The sequence below is a fragment of the Mycteria americana genome, chromosome 4 (genome assembly GCF_035582795.1).
Source record: "Mycteria americana isolate JAX WOST 10 ecotype Jacksonville Zoo and Gardens chromosome 4, USCA_MyAme_1.0, whole genome shotgun sequence".
NCBI classification, from domain to species: Eukaryota; Metazoa; Chordata; class Aves; order Ciconiiformes; family Ciconiidae; genus Mycteria; species Mycteria americana.
This window is the reverse complement of record NC_134368.1, coordinates 44,075,215-44,091,379: the sequence shown is the minus strand read 5'-3', so window position 1 is coordinate 44,091,379 and position 16,165 is coordinate 44,075,215. Positions and strand designations below refer to the sequence as shown.

The 16,165-nt window shown below is 39.4% G+C and overlaps 1 protein-coding gene across 4 annotated transcripts in view; it reads left to right on the top strand.

Annotated features, from left to right (window-relative positions):
* Positions 1 to 16,165, top strand: part of PALLD (palladin, cytoskeletal associated protein) — a 153,063-nt gene that overhangs the window by 131,455 nt on the left and 5,443 nt on the right. For all 4 annotated transcript variants that reach the window (XM_075500337.1, XM_075500336.1, XM_075500338.1 and 1 more), the window contains 4 exons: positions 937 to 1,158; positions 6,157 to 6,306; positions 10,482 to 10,576; positions 15,641 to 15,773. In XM_075500337.1, the coding sequence (XP_075356452.1) occupies positions 937 to 1,158; positions 6,157 to 6,306; positions 10,482 to 10,576; positions 15,641 to 15,773 (600 nt within the window). The remainder of the gene's footprint in view (positions 1 to 936; positions 1,159 to 6,156; positions 6,307 to 10,481; positions 10,577 to 15,640; positions 15,774 to 16,165) is intronic.

The following is a 16,165-nucleotide window of genomic DNA, read 5'->3' as shown; positions in this document are numbered from 1 at the left end:
GTCATTTGAAACAGTGCCTGAATTTCTGCTGACTGAGAAGAGCATTGGCTAATAAAGATTTTATTTTTTTTTTTTTTTTTTGTGCTTCTGAGCTTCCTTATATTCTGTCATTTGCTTTGTTATCACTAAGATTCAAAGTAGGACTTTTGTACTGCAAAGTAGATGATAGAGTGAACAGTTCAAGAAAGTAAATAACTGTATATGTCACAGTAATGTTTCCTAGTATCTGAATAGCAAATTTGCACAAGCAGTAGTGTTTTACACTGGATGAAACTTTCCACTCTTCTTTCTGTATCTTGAATACTCTTATGACAAATTTGTTTTTAAGGAAGAAGTGATACTTTTGGCCAGACAAAGGGAACCATGGCAACAGGAGTAAAGGGAGGCAACTATCATGGACTGCCAGTGTTGCCATTTTCTCATTTTTTTTCTCGTTTTTACAGGCAACTGTAAACAAAATCATTTTAGCCTTCTGGTGCAGCCTCCGGTACAGTTCTATGCAAATAGCAGATGTGAACCATATGGTCTTCTGGCCATCTGGAAACAAAACCCACCCTAAATCTGCCTGTACCCTCAAGGAAATATTAGTGTGTTTCTCTTGTCTTTATGAACTGCTTCAGAACACTTTTATTCTTACAGGCTTTTTTAAAAAATGGAAAGAAAGCAACCAATGACTTTCCTTCCCCTTATAAATTGGACCTTAAGATAACATGAAATACAATTTTTGCCTCATACCAGATGTCTTCATTGTTTCATAGGGAAGTTATTGGAGGCACGGATTATAGTGTTTTTCTTCAACAAGATACAGTTTCCTTTTATATGTAAAACCTTAATGGATTGTCAAAGTTCTGTAGAATAAAAAAACCCATTAGGAACACATCTTGCTGAGCAATATGTTGAAGCTGGACACTACTATGTACCTTTCTTTTTTGACAGGAGTATAAAGTCTCCAGCTTTGAGCAAAGATTGATCAGTGAAATTGAATACAGGCTGGAGAGATCTCCTGTGGAAGAATCAGATGATGAGGTGCAACATGCAGATGAACCTATTGATAACAGTATGTCACCATATTTTGAGATAAAGCTGAAGCATTACAAGATCTTTGAGGGAATGCCGGTCACATTTACATGCAGAGTGGCAGGAAATCCAAAGCCAAAGGTAAGAAAAGAAGGTAAACATTTCTAGAAAAGCTCTGAAGAATTCTGTATTGGTACCTTACAGTCAGCCCCTGGGCCCTATGGGCTGTATCTTACAGGAACAGCAGACATTCTCTCTTGACAAGAAAGACTCCTAGCTGGTATAAACTGTCAAATCTCTTTTGACATCACTGGAATTATTTAGATTTCTACTAGGCGAAAATCCTACTATGAGGCTTCAGCTCTTAGTTACTCCCTCCTGAGACTTCATCTCAATTATTTTACCTAGAAGTAATACTTCTGTCATTTTCAGAGTTACCTTCAGGGTACATGTGTACCACAGAATGCAGTGCAATGCTAGAAAACCCCATGTGAGCTGGCACAGTAATCCAAAAGCAACCTCATCAGGTTAACAAGGGTAATTAGCTCAGACACAGCAACGTGCTAATGCAAAAATATGTTGCTTCTGGTTCAGGAGCCAGCGTGGTATCTCTGCATTCTTCAGTGTTGCAGAGTTCATATCTACACACCCTAACAAGACTAAATTTTATTGAAAGTTAGAGGAAGGCGTAATAAAATACCATAAGCTCCCATATATCCCAAGAGCAAGATGAGACATGATGGTGAGGTTTTAATGATGAGCTTCTGAGGGAGGGTTGGGCTTGGGAAGCATTTCCTTTTAGCAAATGTAAAAGTACCAGTTGCATGACGTCAGTAGTCTGGAAAAATGCCTTCGTTTGGTAGGTTGTGTTTAACCGTTTCAAAAATTGTTTGGCAATCAACTGACTCATTATGCAGCAGGCAAACAGCAGTAGCTTCTTCAACTTCCTTGCCAAAGCCAGTATCTTCCCCGTCAGGTCCTTGCAGCTCTTAACAGTGACCTCTTGTGGATAGGGGCTCTTTTCTTCTTAGACAAGATCAAAGATGCCTTATCTCTTAGATAAGATCTTCACAGCAGCTGCCACATCCAAATCTCTCATCTAGTGTAAGTTTTACAGGTATTTAGGATTTTGAACAGAGACAAATGCAAATGACTTCACATGTCCAATGATACAAGTGTATGATACTGCACAAACTGTAAAAAGAAAAATTGACTTTGTCAGATAGCAGAGAAGGAACAACAGAGAACTAGAGCTACACCTACATTAGCAAGCAGTGCAGACCAGAAGCAGCAAATCTGTGGAATGAGATATCCATCCCTGCGTGCATTTCAGGAGGTTTTACTTCAGGCTAGCTCTAATCTCATCCCACAGACTGAAGCAGATGCAGCACATTAGATGTGTTCTTGGAGTGCATTTTCTGGCTTAGTTTCATCTCAAAGGAATCTAATTCTGTGCTCCAAGACCACAACATGATGTGAACCACTGCAAACTAAGTGGGGCTGATCAGTATAGGCATATCAAAAAAGCACTCCTGCTTCAAACTGAAGACACACACTGGGAAGATTAGCGCAGTCTGGCTGAAACCAAACCTTTGATGTCCAGCTTTACTTCTGAGATGACCGTATAGAAGAGACTGTTGTGCTGAATAAGGGTGGAAGACAAATGGGTTCGTTAGTGTTAAAGGTGCAGTGTGCTGGAGAGATACTCCTTTTGTCTGAGGCTTATGATCAAGTTGCTGGATCACCTATTATGAGTCAGCCTTAGTCAGCTTAGCCATTCCCTAATTTTCACAGTTTTCAATTAAGGTGTAGTTTCACAGTCATCTTAATCTGATTTAAGACAGATGAAAGAGGATGTCTCCTTTCCCTCACTCTCCTTGTTTTGGTGTTAGGGATTGCACAGCCAAGAAACCACATTGTTAGTACTTCCTCCAAAGCATGGCATTATAAAGGAGTATCTAATGTGAATGAACTCTGATTCAGATACGATGTTCTGTTTTCCTGCAGCGTCAAAGCACGCACATTAAGAAGTGATTTGCTCTTGCACCTGGGACTATGACCCTTTATTCCGTTCCCTTGCAGATGCTTTGCGTGATTTGTTAAGTTGCTTGGGATGGCACCAATTTCAGTCCTGTTGGATGGCTACTTGTTAGCTGGGCTTTGCAAATGTCAAAGGCTGTATCTGCCCTTCATCTGCTGGAGCGTGCCAAGATAGCAATTTTGAAATGCTCGATGGCTGAGGGCTGCCCTTCTGCTGTCATTTGTTGAAGCTGGAAGTGTTGCCCCTGAATAAATTCTTTACTTTGGCAAATGAAAAGCTGGAAATAATTTACTAACTTGAAGCTCCTCCCTTCTAAGTATTCTGTCAACTCTGCCAAGGAATGGCTTTGGGAAGGACTGTAGTGTTTCTAAAATCTGGCATTCATTACAAGGGATTTTTCGAAGTGGGGTTATTGGCTTGATTATTTTTTCCCCTGAACATGCCATGTAAATTGAATACTGATGTGCAAATTCTGTCTTCATATATATGACTTTTAAAAATCTGAGTCTACTTTTGTTACAACCTTCAGTGTAATGTAAAACTGTTTTCTCATTAAAATGAGAACCTGTGGTAATACAGGCGGGATTGTGGAATACTTTTTTAAGAGATATTTCTCTTCAGAATTAGGGCAATGCCATACAAAAGGTTAATTGAGACATGAATGTTGCATAAAGCTCGTACTGCTCACTCTTCACATGGCTGAATGTAATTCCTAGTGATTAAAAATGCCTGTGCTGCCCAAGATCAAAAACCCTTTTGTACCGTGTATTCCATCGTATTTCTAGTCATTACACATTGGTTTCTGAAAATCTGGTAGAAATAAAAGCAATCCAGATACAGCGTTCAGTGCTTACGTAGTTTAATGGTACATTTATTAAAAGGTATCGTAGAAAGAAAATACTTCACTGCAAGGGCCATTGTCTCCAGCAGTGGTAGTGTTTTACGTAGTAACTCCATGTCAGATAAAGGTAATATTAAGAATTTACTCCTTATAAGTAAAATCCAGTAATGCCAATGCTTTTAAACTTAGTGGAAATGAGTACTGGACAACATATGCAGGATGTTTGCATAGCTGGTTCAGTTAATATTTGCATGTATTTCCATGTAATAATTCCTGGCACGTCTCCTGATGTTTCTGATAAGTGCATTGTTATTAAATAATTACTACTTAATGCAGTACATTTCCAAGCAACGTTATGAGACATGTAAAGCATGCAAGTTAAAACTCATTTTTTGCAGCTATGTTGTTACCAGGATCCATTAGCCTGTGTATGTAAGTGATCAAATATCTTTTGCATCTCCAGTAAGTGCTCTGTCAGCAGATGAGAAGACATGACTAAATCTTTTGTTAGCACCACAGAGCCTCTGCAAGGCTGCTGACAGACAAAATGGGAAACAAGTATAACCAGCTATTGAGGAAATGAAATCATTTCTAGTTACGCGTAATGCTTGTTAATATAAAAACCATACATGGTAATTAATTTTTAAGGGAAATTTCCACCCATTCCCTCCAAAACATTCTCCATTGTCTTTTTGTGAGATTTAAAAGTATATGCTTAACTTCCCCCTGCCCCAAGTGAATGAATTTAGAGCTTTGAAATGTTGGCATGTATGAAGAACCTGGCATATTAAACTCTATGGGGAATTGTGCTTTGCTTTGTCACTTCATTTTTACTGGAAAGCCGGCACCCTTTCTCCACTGTAAGACCTAAATTCCCACTTCAAGAATTAGACTGAGGAAAATGTGTGTGTTTTCCTCATGCTAAATAGTCCCAGCAGTCATGCGACCAGGAGAAATACATTCGTTCTACTTTGTATGAGTTAACTTCGTAAAAATTGTGTAGGTATCTGCACTAGTGACTTAAGAAATGCTGAACACCACTGACCTTATGGAGTAATACACACTTCAGAAATGACAAGTAAATAATGTTCTACTCAAATAACTGGCCTGGGCAGCTGACTACAGCCTTCCTTGTATAAAATTTTTCACATATTCCTGTGTGTGTTTTCATGCATACACCACATTTTTCTTTTGATTCCAGCAGATTTCAGTTTGGGGTTTTATATTATTTTTAAAATATAGCAAAAAATCCCCCTCCCCAAGCTAGGTCAAAATATTTGATTTTTTTTTCACCTCAAGTTTGAGGCATTAAAAAAACCTACATGTTTTTTGTGTAATTTATGGATTACTATAAGATATTATTCTGCATACATCATTTTTTTGGCTCACTGAAAGTAGATCTTGGGTCAGCCAGAGAATAAAATTATGTATCAAAAGTAATGGAAAAGACCTCTATTTGATAGATAATGTAACTGTTCTGTACAACTTGGAACTATGCTGGTGTTGGCGTACAATTATTAAAGGCTATCTGTGTGCTGACTCGCTTTGAAGTATTTACCATTAATTTGAAAGCTGTCTGTTTCTGCAGATGTCTGTCACATCGGGGTGACACTGTTGGTGTCAATCATGCCGTTACACTGAGCTGGCCCGTTCACATACTGAATTGTTCGTTGCCAGCGTGAGCGGCTGAAGCCCCTTCTGGCCTTTTGGTCCAGTCTGGTCAGTGCAATGGATATGAGATGAAACTGGTGTTTCAACAGTGAGATCATTACTTCTATTTTATTCATCACTGAACTAATTATTCCTATAATTACCTTGTTTTATGGTTTTATTTTCTGAAAAGAGAGCAATAGCATTCTTTCTCTAACTTCTTCAGATTTAAGTGAAATAAAAATTTAGAATTAGTAATCTTCTCTGAAATAGAACTTGTCTTTGTAATGACATTTATTTCCAGTTCTTGAAATGTTCAGCTGTTCTATCCTTGGGATGGGTACAGCCCTTATGCACCTGTAAATTTCTTCAGTAAATGTTCATGCTGCTGTCTTTCTCTTTGAACAATTGCTGATCTGTAACTTGTCTTTTAGTGAAAGTGGTTCATGGAGTGTGGTTCTGCACTTTTACGAGCTGATCAAACTGGTTTTCTTTTAATGCTTACTAGAGAGGTTTTCAGCAGTTAAGATTCGTTAGCGCTATTAATTGAGAAATGATGACAATGAGCACCCACCTCTTATCAGCCGTGCCTTGTTTTTCCGTGCAGATTTATTGGTTTAAAGATGGGAAGCAAATTTCTAAACGAAGTGATCACTACCGAATTCAAAGAGAACCTGATGGAACTTGCTCACTGCATACTGCAGCCTCCACCCTGGATGATGATGGGAATTACACTATTATGGCTGCTAACCCACAGGTAAATGGAGGTTTGGCTCCAGAGCAAACATGCTTCTGGACATAAATCTTCAGAAAACTATCTCACCTTACGTATGCATGATTTAATTAAATGATGAAGTCACCATAAAGTATGTAAGTTAGATTTCTGTTTTCATCTTGCATCAGTAGGGTGGGACCTTTCTATCTCCAAGAGATTAGCAACTCAACAGCAGGTTTTTTCCTATGGTTTGAGGTTTCAGAGGGGAGGGGTGTTGTTTTTTAATCACTCTTCCACCGTTCATTTCAGCTGATAACATCTCAGTATCCTGAGCATGGATAGCATACATGTTCTGAAGGGAGAAAAAAAAATCCAGTTTACCAGCAGAAGTAGCCCAATCCAGCGATTTCATTTTTCTTCTGTTGACACTACTCACTGACTGAGGCCAACTTTTTGAAATGAGTAGGAGTATATCACACCTCAACATGTTTACATTAGGCAGTGATTGCAATTCTGTAAGGCAAAAAATTCTAGCGCTTATTATGTAGGGGGGAGCTCTCCTGTGTTGATCCCAACGTCTTAAACAATGTTTTTCTGAAACACGGAGTGTTACTGGTTTTGTAATACTATTTATTCTTCGCAGGCCCAATGGAAGAGCTGAGGTATACAACAGAAACCCACTAGTGCGTTGGACATAGCTAAACTTACAGTTCACGCATCCTATCAAAGTAACTTTTTCAACCCACTTTTCCTACAGCACAGCAAAGTGAGGGGAAAGATTTGCACGTGAGAAACCAAGGCAGTAACACAACTTTAGGGATGTAACGAATTATTTTCTTCTGTAGCACCAAATATCTTGCCAAGACCAGGCCTGCAAGTAGAACCACACTGTAAAATAACAAACTGTATCACTGAGACAGAGTTTAATCTAAACAGGAGTGTTGTGCTCTGTTATGAATGTTGCTAGGTTACTTAGCATGACACTGCCATTTGGGCCTTGCTCTTTGTCAGTCCTGCTCATACTGCAGCATGCTTGTGAATGTACGGGCTCGTACACACAGAGGACACAAATAGCAGTTTTAGGCTAGGGTCTAGAAATTGCAGTGCTTACATCTAGGTGGTTTATACATTATTTCTACATATACAATAACAGAAATAAAGAAATAATAAAGAAATAGCGTAAGGCCAAGGGAATTCTTCAAGCTGGGAGCTTTTACCCATAGGTGACCATTGTGTTATAACAGTTGGTACCATTGAAATCCTAGAAATTCACAGCAGGTTTAAAAATGATCAATACGTACATACATGGTCAAGGTAGGAAGCAAATCCTGTTCCTCTTCCTGTAAGTGTTGTCTCCATGCATGTACAGAGTTTCCCTGTGTAATGCTACTGCGTGATCCAAAATCTTGGAGAACTTGGTGTGTAAACTGCCTTTGTGTCTGGGCACTGTGCTCTGTCCCTGAATATTTAGGGCCTACATTTTAGCATTTGTCATTCTGGATAATGCTCATTCAATGACACAACAGTCACCTAGGTCGCCAGCTCCGGTCATTGATGACACTAGTTTGCTAGTGGGTTTTTTAGATGCACTAAAATGAGCTGGGTTTGTACAGTTCCTAGTTTGGGGATTGAAAAAGCAGTTTTGTTATGTGATAAAATTCTGCATCTGTGCTCTTTTCCCGTCTTTGGAGAGGAACCCGAAGCACCCTCCTCTGGCTCCCCTCCACAAAACATCTGTCTGTTTCACCAAGCCTATTCTATCCTTTCTTCACAGTGCAATTCCCAAGCAAACATACTTATCTCTTCCACTGTTTGCTTGCTTTTACTATGCGTTTAACAGTACAATGGAGGCAAAGAAGGGCTATGAGTTAATGTACTAGCCTTTCACACTCCAGGATCTGGATTCCAATTCTTTTAAGTCATCCCGAGTGGAAATAATTTTGGCATAGCCTCCTCAGTTCTAATGGAAAGTTGTCCACATCTCAAAGCTATCACAAACTTAGGCAAATTTGGCAACCTTTCCTTAAGAAAAGCGGACTATGTAAATACAAGGGAGCCTACATCGGGATGCTGATGGACTGGTAGATATTTGCTAGGCTGTTGCTGTGTTGTGGTCATTCCTATTGGAACCACCAAACTACAAAGCAAAAGGCATATTCTTAGTTGACAGAAATTGATTTTATCCAAGCAAGGGATTCAGTTCATTAAAGTTCTGCCAGTTTATGCCACCTCACGATCTGGACTAATCCTACAGGGTTTATGTATGTAAAGTGACTTGTTGACTCACCTTGGAAATCGTCTGTGGTTGTTAACATGGCAGGCACCATTGCCTGCGATGTAAAGCGCAGCGATCGGGAGTTAAGGTTCTAACACCCCTCTGGGGTTTGCAGTAAAATTTGCCATATTACTTAATCCAGAGCAAACTGACCCCGGGCCCAGACAAACACACAACCTTGCCTGTTTTAGGCCATTTCCCTGAGCTGCACAGGCTCGAGTCGAGTCCTTATTTTCACCTTCTTTCCTTTCATCCCAGCCTCTCCACTTCGTTGCACTATGCACCCACAGTCCTCAGTCTGGATTCCCCTTCTTCTCATGAGTTACTTCCCACTCATTGCTTCTTCCCAGTCATCCCATGACTTTTACAAATTTTTGGCTTCCTGCTTGTTCTTCCCTATCCAAATTCCTTACTGTCCTTTGTGTTTCCATTTGTGATGCCTCCATCTATTGAGATACGCAGGAATTATCCCAAAATGTGTGAATTCATCACCTGCCAGAAAAAGATAAATAAGCAGTGGTGCCTAAAACAGAAATGTATTTGTTCCAGATGTCTTTAATGCTGTTGTAACACAAAAAAACCCCTTTTGCTTAAGAATTGCTGCAGGTCATGCGCAATGGCTTATTTTAACGCAAGTATTTTTCTTGTGGACTAAATGGGTCATGGGAATAAGATCAAGACACAGAGACTTCATTTCTAGCAGTCCAGCAGTAACACAAAGGTCACTGCCATTTGCAGGCTGCTTGTGACCCCAGTGAAATGGTTTTTCGATGGGCTTTGGCCAGCTGTTAATGAACAGCTATTTGCAACCCCCGAGTTACTGTGACAAAAGTCTTTGTCGCTTTTACGCTGAGAGACTTGAGTGTGAGCTCACAGCTTAGAGCGGAAATACACTGCAAAGCTGATGTGGATGTTGCCTTACTGCTACCAGGCCAGGGGGCAGAGAGACAGATGTACATCTTCTATACATTGTCAAGAAGCTATTTAAAACTATCATTTTTGAGAAGTTATTAAAATTATTACATTGTTACATAAAAATATATAAATTTTTACTACAGTATCATTTTTATACATAGCTTTTATATTTGTATCAATTGTGTATATTGATTAATACCACCGGATGCTTTTACCCCTTACGTGGTGAATTCTACAGAGCCCCGGATGTCAGCAGTTCCGGCTGCAGGCAGTCCCATCCTAAATTTGTTACCGCTAGTGCTTGTGGTGGACAGTCTGTCTTCTAAAAAACAAAGTAAAACCAAAAAGAGGACCGAATACAACAAAGCCCATGTTTTATTTATCATTACCAAAAATAACCTAAGATGACTGAACTATCTGCAACACCCACCAGCGCAGCTGTGTGCTTTGGTGCGATTCCTGCCCCCAAGCAGGCTCGCTCTTCAGAGGACCCTTTAAGTACTTGTACAGTTCTTCTCGTTTTTACATTTGTGCGGTCTTCTTGAGTTGTCGCCCCACCAGACCAAGTGGATCAATCCACTTTGGAGGCAGCGGCTCTGTCGCTAACCACCAACACTGACCAAGTGCCGTTTTCAAGACCTTGAACTAGTTGTCTTTCTGTCCACTTGCCATACGCAGAGAAACCTCCCACCCACATCGATAACTTAGTCAATACACTGTTTTAAGGACTTAATTGCCAGTGGCACTAATAATCTTTTTTAAAAGAAAAACTTCGAGGTGGAACGTTTTAACCATGACTGTGTTATAGTCACAATTATTCCACTCTGTTCTGTGTTAGACTGGAAGCTGATAAAGTAGTTTAATATCAGAAGGTATCTTGACAAATGTTTTTCAGTGACTTTGTGAAAGAAGAGGTTGTATTACAGACTTTGTAACAAGTGGGCAAAAAAGGAGGGATCAGGTTGAACAGTATTAATATTACATGCTTTAAGCCTTTTAATGTTCCTCCTCTCCATCATCGTAACAGGGCAGAGTAAGTTGCACCGGCAGGCTGATGGTCCAAGCTGTAAATCAAAGAGGCCGCAGTCCTTGGTCACCTTCTGGTCAGCCTCATATAAGAAGGTACTTGATGCTTTTTTTTCTTTTCTTTCAATAATATGTTTTGCAAAATTATTGTGGTAAGATAAAGAACGTGAAGTAAGAAGGTACGCTAAAAGTATGGCATTCAGGAAGAAACGTGACCTCTGCCGTCTAAAAATTTCTGCAAAGCTTGCCTACTCAGAAGTACGAGCAACCTCTGAAAAGACATGACTTTTAAGTATCTTTAATTTTGCCTGTCTCCTCCTCCTTTCTTTGTGATGTTCACTAATTACTCCTCATCTCAAATCACACTATCAGCTGTTGGGAAGGACCTTGCCGCTTACGTTTTTTTAAAACATCTCACCTGACTAGGATTCTACCAGGAACCTGCACTTTCTGCAGCTTTTAATAAGTATTCGGTTAAAGAAACAGCAGAAATAACTGCATGCCAAAGCAGCTTATTAGACTGACATTAGAAATATTTTAGTATTCCAGTGATTTCAGTTCAGGTTCTTATAAGGAATTATGAGTCAGAAATAAAGTATTAAACTTATCTTTGGTGAGTTTACAATTATTCACATACGAAGCTTTGGTTTATGTCTTTGGACCATATAAGGGAATTTTCCCTTCAAATACTTTCTTTTTTCATTACCAAAGCATCTATGAGGCTATTGAGCACAGCTTAGACAGCTTTAGACAATACAAAAAAATTTGTTTGGGTAACAAAACTGCTTTCAAGGGAGTACGAGGGTCCCGGATGCGGTTTCTGCTGTGATGAGGCACGTTTTGCTCAATGGTCACAATGGCCGTAGAATCTCAACATCGCCCAACCATAATACATAGAATAGATGTAATTACATAGTCAATGTGCAATAAAGAAATGATTCCTGTAACAATTAGCAGTAGTACGTACTGTAGAACTGCCGCATGCCAAACAGGCTCTCTTCCCCACTCTGATAGCTAGAAAGTATTAGGAAGTGAGGTGGGTTGTTTAAAAGATCTTAGCAGTCTTCTTCCTAACGGAACAAACTGGGCTTCCTGCAGTCCTGAAAGCATTTCCCAGCGTCTCTCACTGAGGCGTCCTACCAACTCCCCCTCTGATGCTTCACGTTTGGGCCTGTTAAACCCGAGGCTCAGGCTGCTTATGGAGGGGGATATCCTGCTATCACTGCAGTGTGAGCACAGCCCCACAAAGCTGCATCCCTTTGGCGTACAGTAAATAAGGCACTTGACACCTGCAAATAATGGGTAGAAATGAAAAGTCTGTGTTAATCCCTGAAGGGAAAAGCTGCCATGAGGAGTCAGGTTTCAGCTGAATTAGTCCGTGCACACAGGGTGAGAAAGGGGAAACATCTTTAAAATCGGGGAGGGCAGAAAGGAAGATGGGTACGGGCAAGAGAGCAGTGAGCAGCTGACGCTTCTGCATCTTTCTGAAGGGGAAAATGTGGGGGTGTCTGCGACAGGCAGAACCCTTGGGTAATAGTGGGGGAGGCTCATTTTTCAATCTCTCCAAATGCAATCGAAGTCTGAGGCTGCTTACAGCTGGTATTTTATTTGAGACAAGCACTCAGGCAGCCAGTATTGTTTTGGTTGGGTGTCCAGTAGAGTAATGAATTATAAATAAGAGATTTCCATCTAGCAGTTTAATTAAGATTAGGGCAATTATTGGGAATTCTTATTTCCTGTAAAATTACCATTCGTGAAGGGCTCATCCCAATATGTTTACTGACGGAATGTCTGCTTCTGCTAAGCATTCAGCACAACACTATTTCTGTTTAGTGACATTTCCCACTACTCCCGTCATCCACTTCTCCCCGAGACTGACGAAATTTGAGCATGTAAAACCTTCCTGAGACAGACTCCCACCACTGGCTTTTCTAATGTAACATACCACAGTATTGTGCTCCCCCATATATTATAATATGTGTCACATATTGCCATATACTTCTGATAAGTAACACTCCTGTGGCGTTACAGTACTATTTCTATAAGCTTTTCTGCTTGAGAGCAACAAAAGTTTTGGGTTTTTTTTTTTTAGCAAGTGTAATTATTAGCTTAATGAACTCAAGGACTTGTTACTCTGTTGACAGGCTTTTTCCCCAAAGTCTTTTTAATCTCTTTCAGAATGTGTTTCTGGCAGAACTCTGTTTTCTGTCATCTTCACTACGTCACAGACATTTTAAAACACTCTTTGTAGTTGTTATTTCATTTTTAATGTATTTTTCTGAAATGTGCTTAGCTTGCAAACATTACCTTCTTAGCATTACTTTGCGGGGAGGGGGGCAAGCTTTTGAACTGTCTGACGTGTACAAAGCTTAGGCTCAATCCCTTAGATGACATGGTGCTCAACACTGTAGCCCCTAAGCTGACTTGTGGCGCACTGCAGCCAGAGCCCCAAATAAATCATCTTAAAATGCCTGAGATTTAAGGAAGATTTAAAAAATAAATATTCCTATTGCCCCGGCTCTCAATTAGAGGATTAATTTGAGCTTAATCTCCTTGATCCCAAATTAGTGATCACTATCATATGGTCAGTCATAAAGTCTTCCCCAGCTTCTTGGTTGCTGAAATTCCTAGTGCACTACGCCACACCAGCCCACGGAGTCTCCCCTGGACACATTTAGGACATGATGTCAGTATTGCTGAAACTAATCTTTGCAATTTGATGCCCACATTGCAACACTAAAGAACCCACAACTAAGCCAAGGGTATTCCAGTCTATTGCAATTTGTCGTTCCTAGACATCTGAAGTACTTGGCTCTACTCATTTCATTATTTCTTTAAAACCACAAAATGTTTTAGAATTAAAATAACCCTAGTTTCACCTCTCAAGGTAAAGGCTTAGAAGTAGTCTGTGATTTTAGAGGTAAATTTACAAAGAGGTAAAAAGAAATGCATTATTTATTTCTGACTCTAGACTGAACAGCGTGCTGATTTAGGTTTCCTTTCAAATGTGTAATTTGAAAACTTAGTTTTCACGATTCAAGAACATACTATCAGAAAAAAAATCTGTGGTCACAAACTCCTAATTTTTTTGTTTTCCATTTCATTTGGTGTAATTTTTTTCCCCCCAGTATTGACCACTGCTGCCTTTTTATGCATCTAAACAGGATGCATGTAAAAACTAGAGAGGCAGATTTTGCATGGGTTGCTTGCACTGTGTAGCACTCACTTGACCAGATACCATCATTTCTAGTTGGTCTTGCAGAACTAATTACCAGAAGATATTAGTACAGTTTTTCTTTATTACCATCCATCTTCCAACCCAGCTGCATGCATACGAGGCACGTATGTCTGCAAAACGGTTAGGAACTCGCCAGCTAGAGCTTGGCATTGCTTATGAGCTGTGATGCAGGAGCTACTGAGGTAGCTTTAGGCATGTTCAAGTGGCAAAAAAACTTGGGTGCTTAAGACCTGGACTGAGGCACCTGAAGAGTTACGTAAGCTCTTAGCATGTGCACAGATGTCAGTCTGTGTTCCCCATTTCAGTATCCATTCCTACATTAATAAACAGTATGGGCTAGATTTCCCCCACACACACATTTGCCTTTAGTTATAGCTGTGGGAAGCCTGCGATGATCATTGAAAAGTCAAAATTTATCTATTTATGGCAGATAATACTATAGCAAAAGTGATGAGTGGTCAGAATTCAAACAGCAGTAACAGAGAGAAGGACAACAGAGGACAAAATAAACCAAATTCAAGCAAGTCTAATTAAACTTAACCTCAGTGGAACAGCATGTGCAGCTAGAGTGTTTATCCTCCGTACAGTAGTACAGCATCTCATTTTCCAAATGTAACTGTTGGGACTTTTAAGCTTTTTTTTTTTTGTTATGAATTATTTTAACCTAAAAAAATGCCCCTGGCCAGTAGAAAATGCAGTATAGCCATGTATGCTGCAGCATGTATACTGCAGACAGTGGCCAAAACAGAAACACTGGCAGAAGTTAACAGCAAATGGAATTCAGAAAAGAGAATTTCACTGTAAAGTGTCATTGATAAAAGTTATCTAGGAGGATATTTGAATAGCTCCTCTTCACTGCAGCAGGATGTTACTGTAGGCAGCAGTTGGCTCCAGAATGGAATCCATTGGAGCTGATCAGGCAAGGACAAAAACTGATCTAAAATTTTGTTTCAGTTACAAGTTTCTTTGATTACTAAGTCACACAAATGAATAATGCTAATTTCAACTGGAAAAAAAATCCAGTTAAACAAGGAACCACTTAGAAAAAGATTTGATAGATTAAATTAACAGGCAAGAATAGCCAATGCTGAAAATATCATGGAAGCTTAAGGTGATTGATACTGTTTCTGGGGACAGGAGTTACTTTTCCTTCTTTTTATTTTTTATTAAACTTTTTACAGTACCTTTATGAAGAACAATTTAACCACCAAACTTTGTCTTCCTATCGCTCACAAATGAAATTCTCATTGTTTTGACACCACAATTTGGTGGCTTTTAAAATGTTCAAGAATATCTCAAACAGAAACCTGTTAAAGGAGGAATAAATATCCACAGCACTTCAATCCACAGAATTTTCGGCATGGGCTTCAGCAGTGCAGAACAAGAGAAGATGAAAAATAAGTCTGATGTGAAAAGTCTCTTCTCAGCTGAGATGAGTTAGCTTTTAGCTGCTGTTATTTTCTGAAAGGTAAACATAATTAACAAACAGTACGTGCACTTCCTGGTGTAATCAGCCACAGCGAGGGGATTAAATACACAGGACACTACAAATGGGGAACTGAAGCTATAGGCTAAGGCCTACCGACTTATTTTATTTGTATTTCAGTGATTTAAAGACGAACTCTAAACAAAAATACTCTCATATATAAGTAAATTATTATTACAAGCAATTATTCTGTAGCAAGATTGTTTTCTAGATCATATTTTGCCACAACATGAATTACATGAAAGTAATTAATCAGTGTCATAATTAACTCAGTCTGAGCCAAATGCTACCAGTGTATGTGTGTAAATATGGAGTGATTATGGTATAGGTCAAAGAAGTGATTTAAAATTCAAAGCAGTCTTATAAGTGATTTTGGTTCTTCTGATTTATCAGAGGAAAAAAAAAATAATTTACCTTTATTTCATGTTATTTTAAGACCACGATCTCGATCGAGGGACAGTGGTGATGAAAATGAACCAATTCAGGAACGATTCTTCCGGCCTCATTTTCTGCAGGCTCCTGGAGACCTGACTGTTCAAGAAGGAAAACTATGCAGAATGGACTGCAAGGCAAGTATCACGCAAAGGATAGTGGCGACCTTTCTGTAACATTAGGTGACTCAAAAATCAAGTTAGTTTCTTTTTAAAGCTATTTTACCTATTGGCAGTTTCAGTGACTGTCAATAAGTTAATTAATCTCACTGCTTATGAGCCAGTTGACAATGTATGTTTGCCTCCCCTCCAATGAAAGTGCTTCTGGCAAATCCTACAGCTCAGAGTAAACTGATTTTTAGACTTCAGCTATGCTGGGGTGTGGGGGGAAGCAGCACGCACTATAAGGACAGCATGCTTCTCCATTTTAAGTTCTTTTACTATTTGAGTTTCGATCCCCCATTAAAGTTTCAAACAATATGATCTTGATTTATGACTTTGCCTAACAGAATTAATTAAGGCTTGGATGA